Source organism: Sinocyclocheilus rhinocerous, unplaced genomic scaffold (assembly GCF_001515625.1).
Source record: "Sinocyclocheilus rhinocerous isolate Xijiao unplaced genomic scaffold, SAMN03320098_v1.1 scaffold185, whole genome shotgun sequence".
Classification (NCBI taxonomy): Eukaryota; Metazoa; Chordata; class Actinopteri; order Cypriniformes; family Cyprinidae; genus Sinocyclocheilus; species Sinocyclocheilus rhinocerous.
The window spans coordinates 2715065-2724428 of NW_015662163.1; the positions used below are offsets into that span (position 1 = coordinate 2715065).

A 9364-nucleotide genomic window follows, 5' to 3' on the forward strand; every position below is an offset into this window, starting at 1 on the left:
TGCAGTCTTAAACAAGACATGAAAAACTCTCAATTAGTTCTCCTATGAGACTCTTGTAAACTGAAGGTCTCAGTGTAATGAGACAGCAGAGTAAATAGATGCAAACGCTACAAAGGAATGTTGAGAAAGGAATGGCCCATTTGGGCAGCTTGGACAATCACCCTGTCTGTCAAACAGGTGTGAAGTGGAAACAGTCTCAAACACCCTGAAATATAAATAGTTCTGCTGTGTTTCCCTGTGAAAGAATGTGCCATCTGAATAGGGGTGAGTGTGTTTGTTGATTTGAACCATGGGTACATTTAATTTTATCCCCTCAAGACCTTGGCAACAAATACCAGTCTATATTGGTATATAGCATTTTATAGTAACTTTAAATCATTAAAAAGATCATATTTAAAAGATCCATTAAAATGATCAGTTTTAAATAAGAGTATTAATATTTGAAAATAAACTTTACATCATATTAATAACAATTGTATTTGCTTATATAAGTATATATACATAAGTATTTGCTTATATTTATGTATATCAGCTCCATTCATACTGTATGGGAGATCGGGGCTAGTTATTGTATCACTTTTTAGTCCAGTACTTTATATTTCATGTTCATAAGTCAGTTTAACATATACATGCATATACATTTAAGTCTTTAAGAAAAAAAAATTCTTCACTAATACATCACATTATAAAAGTTACATTAAATGAGAGATGTTGTCACAATGGGAGCCTGCCTTAAAAAAGCCTATTGTAGAATTTTAAGCAAAATTTACATTTTCAATTTGGAACCACAATTCAAAAAAGAAAGAAAGGTACGAAAAGAATGCAGAGGGATCCAACCATTATTTTGGCCAACAAATAGTAATAAATAAATATACGAAAGTTTAGAACTACTTGCTCTGGGGAGAGGTATATATATTTTTGTATTATAAAAGGTCATAAGTTATAAAAATAAGTAATTTCAGAAAACTTTTTTCCTTTTATTTATCTATTTAAAAATATTGGTTTTATTTTCAACTGTACAGTTTGTTTTTTCCTGGCAATTCAGTTTTTAAAAGATATATTTTATTTCAAATGTACAAACTGTACAATTGAAAACAAAATGTTTTGTGAGTGCTGGCGCGTTTGAAAATTTTCAGACTTATTTCAGAGGAATTCTTGGCCATTAAAGGGTTAAGACACTTTTCACCCGTGTGCCAACTAGCCCCGGTCTTTTCTTCATATATTTACAGTAGAGAGTGTGGCTTTGAGTGGGAGGAGCCAGTGTCGCTCGCTCTCGGACTGTGATTGCGTTTCTCCGCGGATCTCTGGAGGGAGCTGCAGGCAGTGAGATGATCACATCCTCGCGATGCAGCTGCCAGCGAGTCATACAGCGAATGCTAGTTCATAACTCCGGTTCAAATCTGCGACATACGCGCCAGCCTTGCAGGACTACCGCGTAGCGACATCTAAACGCGTTGATTTCAGATTGTATCCGCAGGTTCTTCCAGTAATTGCTGGCTATGGAATGCGGTTTCACTTAAATACCCCCCCATCCTCTTCTTAGTGGGGTCGCGCATTTTGTCTCGGCTCGTTGTGTCGGGTCTATCGGTTCAGTGTGTGAAACCGAGCGCCATGTGGGCCAGGAACGATTTTGAAGACGGATTCGACGCTTATAAAATAGGTAAGAGCCTAGCGCGTGTGTAATGACACTCTAAGCCAGATATGCTCATAGGAACAGCCATATTTGATCGCGTGTAACGGAGCGTGTATTGTTGTTCCGCGCTCTCAGGCTGTGATATATTAGATACGCGATGTTCCGTTATGAGCGTTGTGTTGTTATTGAATTGTGATGGTTTGTCACCTTCAGCTTTGTCTTTGAGTCAGATATGGACACAAGTGTTCTTTCTCTTTAATAGGGGGGTCTTTTTAATACATGCAGTCCTGTGGCACACAGATGGCATATTATAGGCCTATATGTATATATATATATAGAGAGAGAGAGAGAGGTATACAATGTTTTCCCCTAAAATAAACAATAATCTGCTTTAGAAAACCAAAAATATTGTTTAACTTACTTATCTAGAATATTTATTTTGTTTGATGTTTGCAGCTACTATTAATGTTAGATGTATAATAAGAAAAAAATTGAATTTTATTTAATTATTTATAAATGTGTTATAATATTGCATTAAAATATATATACATTTTGTGATTTACATAATTGTATTTTTTCTCTCAAATATTGAAGTATAAATTGCTTACATGTGTCTTTAGTCCAATCTTTCTTATACTTTATTTTTTTATTTTTCTTAAATTTTTTAAACAAATTATACAGTGGTGACCGTAAAATCCAAACAAACACGTGTTCAGTATTTAGTGGCTTGTGTTTTTACATTTTGTGTGTTTGAAAGTTGTCTAAATATTGAACAGTGATTCAACAAATTCTGACTAGTCTCTCTGCCAGTGTTTTTAATAATTCATATCGCGTTGCATAACTGTTGGTGGTCTAGAAGTTGCTGGAGCCTCATCAACAACAAGCCCTGTGTTTACCCGGGATATTTACAGATCTGCTACTTTGTCACGATGGCTAATGTGGATCACTTTCATATGAACTGGTATGAACTTGAGGTTTTCCACCCAGGAATTATGGAGACCTAATTTTGGTTCTGACCTTGGTGATTTCAGCTGGAGCTTGGCTTCTGCTGGTCTTGTACTCTTGTAGGTTTGAGATTCATATAAAGCATCTGAAGTATTTTTTGGTTTTCTGTTTATTGCTGTTTCAGGGAAAAATGCTTCAAACTCAGTTTGTGAGTTATCTCAGGTGTATGGCACAAAAAAAATGCGTGTGTTAGGAGTATAGAATTTGCTGACTGTACCCGAAAGGAAAAGGATGATGTTTATACTTTCCACAGTTTTAATAACAAGTTAATGATCAGCTCAAAAAATATATCTGTTGTAGTTTTTCATCACAACGTTGAATTATGAATCAGTATTAAGATTTTTTTTCTCCACTATTTGGAAGCAAATCAAAATGTTCAGAGATGTTGGCAAGAGAGTTTATATATTCCACTTTTTTCCTGCCAGGCATTGCGGGGGACAGCCTAAATGGTGGTGTCTAAATGGATTACACCTCAGAATAGATTAGGCCAGCAGATATTGGGGACGAGCCCTCTAGGGCAAATCTGACCATTTGGTTCACTGAACTTCACCTTGTTTTAGTGGTTTAGTAGTTTTTGGCCCAAAAAATGTTAGAGGTGATGTTTGTATATGTATAATTCTAATATTTTTCTAAACCACATTAAAAGTTTTGTTTAGTTTGTGTTTACCGTTCAAAAGTTAGAGGTCCGTAAGATTTTTAAAGGTTTTTAAAAAAGTCTTCGCCTACTCATTTGTTTTACAGTAAAAACACCTATATTGTGAAATATTGTTACAATTTGAAATACAAAATTCTATTTTAATATATCTTAAAATGTAATTTATTCCTGTGATGTTAAAGCTGAATTTTCAGCAGCCATTGCTCCAGTAATATAACATTCTAATTTGATAATTTTGTGTTTAAGAAACATCTCTTATTATTATTAATGTTGAAAACGGTATTCTTTAATGAATAATAGGTTCAAAAGAACAGCATTTATTTGAAATGGAAATCTTTTGTAACATTACAAATGTCTTTGCTGCCACTTTAGATCAATTTAATGTGTCCGTGCAAAATAAAAGTATTAATTTATTTTAAAAGTAAATAAATAAATAAAATTGTACTTACCCCAGGCATCTTAATGGCAGTGTATATATATATATATATATATGTGCGTGTATAAAACACTAAAACAAAACTATTGATTTTAATAACTATTAATAATCAAACAAATATTATTAATATTAACAATATTAATATGAGTCATAAATGAGTCAAGCTCAAAAACCTTAAGTACATAATTGTACTTTCTTTTTCAGATTTCCATGACATTTGGTTTACTTGGCAGCTCTTTAAATTTGTATTTATTTTTTTATTAATGATTCTGAATAAGAACCGGTTGTTGATTCTCAACCCTATGTTTGTTCACATTCATCTCATTTCATTGACATTATGTGTTTGTAATGTCTATCTGAGATTTGCAGCCCTCAGAGTTGCTTTTGTCGTGTCCAGTTGCACTTCTGTGTCATTTTGAATGCTCACTTAACTAAACGACTTTCATTGTGAATAAACAAAGTAGTTTAAATGCTGATACAGTTTGAAATCATGTGTTTGTTGGACATGACATCCCTCTGTTTGTCTCCTAGGTTCGAGCACGTCCTCTCCTGGATGGGTCCCTGGCTGCGACTCGGCATGGCAAGCTTCGTCTTCCGCCGCTGGCATTAGCAGCCGCGGGCGCCGTCACAGCGCTGCCTCGGACAGTGGCGATACCGGCATCGGAACCTCGTGTTCTGACAGCGTAGAAGGTATGAGACGTTTATGAACAAACCACATGTGGCTCGGCTGACCAGCTTTAATCTGTTTTGTGAGGTGTGAAACGTGTTATTGATCGGCTGTTTGTAATTCATGCCTGGTTTTCGCAGTCAGACATTTTCTAGCAAGCTCATTACAAAATCAGCCCGAAGTCATGACCCGTCTCCTCATGCTTCGCTTTAGTCAGACAAAACCTCAAACAGGATCGGCTCTAGTTTCACCGTGACCAACAAATACAGAGATTTTAATGCTTTAGCGAGGTCAAACCATGGCTTTCTTCCTGTTATTTGTTGACCACTTTGATTTTTGAGAAGTTACCCTGAGCAAGCAACGGATTGTAAAAGCCTCTAGAAATAGGTCACGCTTCAATGTCTCTTAAATATATACCGTATTGGCCCGAATATAAGACGACCCTGATTATAAGACGTTCCCCCTTTTTCCAGATGTACCTTTTGGAAAAAGGCTTTTTAAAAAACAAATGCCAATGAGTGCAATGGCTTATGGGTAGAGATTATAAGATGATGAGTAACGTTAAATCCATTAGTTTTCTCACTCTGATTCTGTCAGAAAATGATGCCATGATGCATGTTTACTGGTGCCTCAAGCTGATCCTTCACTTTTTTTAATTAATTGTTATTATTATTATTTTTTATTTAACATGTTAGACAGTATAGGAATTATAAGGCCAACCATATGCATAATTTTCTCTAAATTATTCTAAACCAAGAGTTTAGTGACTGATATGGATGCCTGCATTTGGAACGAAAAGAAAGTGAGAGCAATATATACTATATTTAAAATTGACTCTTTTATTTTATTATATTTTACACTGTAGTTTATTATTTTGATGGCAAAGCTGAATATTAGTGCAAGAGAAGAGAATGAGGGGAAAGCCTTTTTTCTGTCCAGGAATTTGTTATTTTGTCTTTGCAATGAGAAATGATAGTAAAAAATAAGGTTGACTTAAATTTCTTGTTTGATTTTTACTGACATTAGTATTAATGTTAGTCTAGGTAAAGCACTGTAAGATTTCATCGAAGATAAAAATGTTATTAGACTATTTAGTTGTAAAATTGGCAGTCTTGGATTGGGTATTCTAACGTCTCACCAATTGTGTGTGTAATAAATCTTAGCCTGGAGTTTTGGCAGTAACCTAAATGGGATGTACCTACGGTTAATGTAATGCTTTCAAGGTTGGGGAGATGAAAATTATGGACTAAAGGCTATTTGGGTTTTAGTTGTAATGGTGATTAAAGGATGATTGTCAGAACAAGCACACCAGTTTGTATCTGCCTATATTTCTTGCATAGGAACTCTGATATGGTCATACATATTTCAGTGTATATAACTACCAACAGCTTAGCAGCTATTATCAGCAAGGCAGCTCAGTCAGTACATTTGCTGTAGAACGCTTCATGCATTATGCAGGAGAATTCAGGCAGTTCCTTTACAATTACATTCACAACAAACTCATGGAATACATTTACAAACACAAATTGAATGTCACTTAAGTTTAGCAGTAGTGGTCGACCGATATTGTTTTTTTTGACAGCCGATGCAGATGCCGACATCTTGGAAAGCAGGGTGGCCGATGACCGATATAAAACCGATATCATTTTATTTATTTTAATTAATATTTAAGAGTTTGAAATCATTTGAAAATGGATTAAAAAATAAATGTGTTAAATAAACATACTTATACTTTAGATGACAAAGTATTTTACACAAATAAATAAATATTTAATAAAAAAGTAAACACTGTAACCAACAGGGCACTCAGTATTCTGGGAAGTTTGTGTGCATTGGGAATCATATTTTTTCAAATAAAGCCAAGGTAACACTCATTTTACATACAGCACACAGTGGAAATGACATGAATATGGCGGTGGGCAAATGCATAAAGCGCAAGCATAATTTGAAATCATGAGTTTAAAGTTAGTCGATCGCGTGTCTCCAGTGAAGCTGAACTCTCCACCTGTCCGCATTCAATTGGCACGGACCGACAGTCATGCAGAGAACACACGATCATGCAGGATACAAATGCACACTTCACAAGATCTCACAACTGGATCCGACTAAGTTTGCAAGGTTTGTGAAATTAAATGTTCATTAGCCATTCAAAGATTTGTTTAAATGATATAAATGCGTATTTGCTGAATGCTGACGGCAAACAAGAAAGTATTATAATGTTTGCCTTTCTATTACTAATAATATAAAAGCAATCGTTATAATACTTTTTGTATACATTTAAATTCCTTTGTTTATCCATTCTATCTGATTATTAGACAGACTTCTATCCGTATTAGACAGAACTGTTATGACAACAGCGAACAAGAAGGAGAATGTAAGCGCTGTCTTCTCAGGCGCAGCCGCTCTCAGTACCGTCAAAATAAAAGTCCCGCCTCGAAAGCATCGGCCAAACAGGAAAACTTAACGCCTGATGCCGATATTTGAAAAATGTCAAATATTGGCCGATATATCGGCCTTGGCGATATATCGGTCGACCACTATTTAGCAGCACTAATAAGCTTTATTTACTAGATGCTGGTGGTCAGCAGTGTTGGGGGACACTGCTGACCATACAATTAACGCAAGTTACGTAATCAGATTACTTTTTTGAAGTAACTAGTAAAGTAACGCATTACTTTTTTTAATTTAGAAGGAAATATCTGAGTTAGGCTACTTTTTCAAATGAGTAACGCCACTTTTGGCGCTTTTCCACTGCGTGGTACGACTCGGCTCGGTTTGCATTTCCACTGCAGTTTAGTACCGCTTTAGAGTGGGCGGGATTATTCACATGTGGTTATAGTTGCGCCGCCTCTACTGCCGCGACACCTGAAAAAAATTTTCATTCCGCGTCGCCCCATCAAGCTCTCGCTGGATCCCCTCCTCTGCTATCAACGAGAGGAATGTCTGTACTTCCTCAACAGACAATGAAACTTTTTCATTTTTCAAAAAAGACTATTTTGGTTGTTAAAAAAAGGTGCGCTCGTTCAAAACAGTTGCGTTCGATCCTTCGCTGACTGTGCTGATTTAAATCTAGCGGTTCTGTTGTGTTTGTGGTGCAAGTTCAGTGTCACAGGTAGTGACGATTCTCTCCGGCCAATCCGTGATCAGCAGAGTTTACACGTCACGTTTTGGTAACGGTACGGTTCACTTGGAACCTCAACCGAGGTGGTACTAAAAAATGTTCCAGGTACCAGGTACTGTACCCAGTGGAAAACCCCCCAAAAGTAAAGTTGTGTGTGCTGTGTGAACCTGTTACTGTAGTTCTAGACTAAATATGAACATGCATTTACTCTCACTGCACAAAAAAAGATTCTGTATTCCTCAAAATCAGTAAAAACAGTCAAATGCAAACTCAGAATATTACACAAATCTGCAATAGTTAAATATGTTAAATAACACTATGTCATTACATTACATATGTTAAATAACAAATAATATCATTTATGTATTTAATCACATTTTATTAACCAATATATTTTCTACTGATCTTCGATGATCCAATTCAACCATACTAATGAGCAAAAATGACACATTTGTGTTTCATTTTTGTTATTTCTGAATAGTGTTGAACTTTCTTCTCCTGCATCATATTCTTCATGCAATTTGTTTGAGCAGCGCCCTCTACCGTACAGACGTGAATTTACATTTCCTTCAGCCTGAGGCATATTCATATCACTTCTGGTGTGAAAGGGCTTTTACATTTGTAAAAGAAGAAATTTTTTATTAAAAATAAACAAGCAAGCCCTGCCCAGATTTAAAAAGTTACTCAAAAGCAACGTAACGCATTACTAACGTAATTAGTTACTTTTTTTAGGGAGTAACGCAATATTGTAATAAACTGAGCAATTCCAAGAGGGTCCTCACACCTTGGTGCTCGGGCCCTAATTAGGGCTGCATGATATATCGTTTCAGCATCGATATCGCGATGTGCACATCCGCGATAGTCACATCGTGGGATGTGCGATGTTTAGTATACTGATCGTTATATTTATACTAATTGTTTTCTTTAAACACACCGGACGTGACACGAGCCACGCCACAACAGCTAAAGTCTGTATACACTGGACGCGAAAAGCGACAGTTGCAAATCATTTGAACTTTGTGTCAGTTCGTCATAAATAAAACACGGCAGCAATTTTACTGTCGGGGATTTGTCGTGTCGCGCCATGCCGCATCTAGTGTAGACAGCGTCACTGATTATAATGGGTTCTATAGTATTTTGTCGCGTCGCACCGTGCCGCTCGCCTCTGGTGTAGACGCGGTGAGAGCCACGCAGATGCACGTGAGCACTGAATTCTGTTCACAACTATGTCAAAATGCATGTCTCTGCAAGTATCCTTAAAAACACAGTTGCTTAGGTAAACAAGTGAGAAAGAAAATGGACGTGTAATAGTATATTGGTTCACAGCAGTTTAAAGGGGTCATATGATGCGATTTCAATTTTTCCTTTCTCTTTGGAGTGTTACAAGCTCTTGGTGCATAAAGAAGATCTGTAAAGTTGCAAAGACTAAAGTCTCAAATCCAAAGAGATATTCTTTATAAAAGTTAAGAGTCAACCACGCCTACCTAAAACGGCTCGTTCTAACCCGCCCCCTACGCACACATGTCTACGTCACGATATGGGAAGATTTGCATAACGCCGCCCAAATGTTCACGCAAAGAAAGAAGGCGTAAATTTTATTCTCGCTGTAGTATTGTTGTTGCCGCCGCCGCCGCCATGTCGTGAAGGCGCTGTGTTTCGTTGTGAAAGCGAAACTACTTTGGTTGGCCTTCCAAAAATATCCGCTTCATCATGCCTGGAGCTGATCCGTGCTGGTCGTTGAGGAAATACATCAACTTCATGCTGTCGATCGCCGGATCGGCTTTCACCGTAGACGAAGCGGAGTCCAGCCCCGGAGTCGTCACATGTGGTTGCCACAAGCCCACCGG

At 36.8% G+C, this 9364-nt stretch overlaps 1 protein-coding gene across 1 annotated transcript in view; it reads left to right on the top strand.

Moving 5' to 3' along the window:
- The first annotated feature begins 1259 nt into the window (after window positions 1-1259).
- Window positions 1260-9364, top strand: part of LOC107727619 (centrosomal protein of 85 kDa-like) — an 82505-nt gene continuing 74400 nt past the window's right edge. The window contains 3 exon segments of the mRNA XM_016537543.1: window positions 1260-1532; window positions 1535-1660; window positions 4261-4419. Of these exon segments, the coding sequence (XP_016393029.1) occupies window positions 1505-1532; window positions 1535-1660; window positions 4261-4419 (313 nt within the window). The 5' untranslated portion in view covers window positions 1260-1504.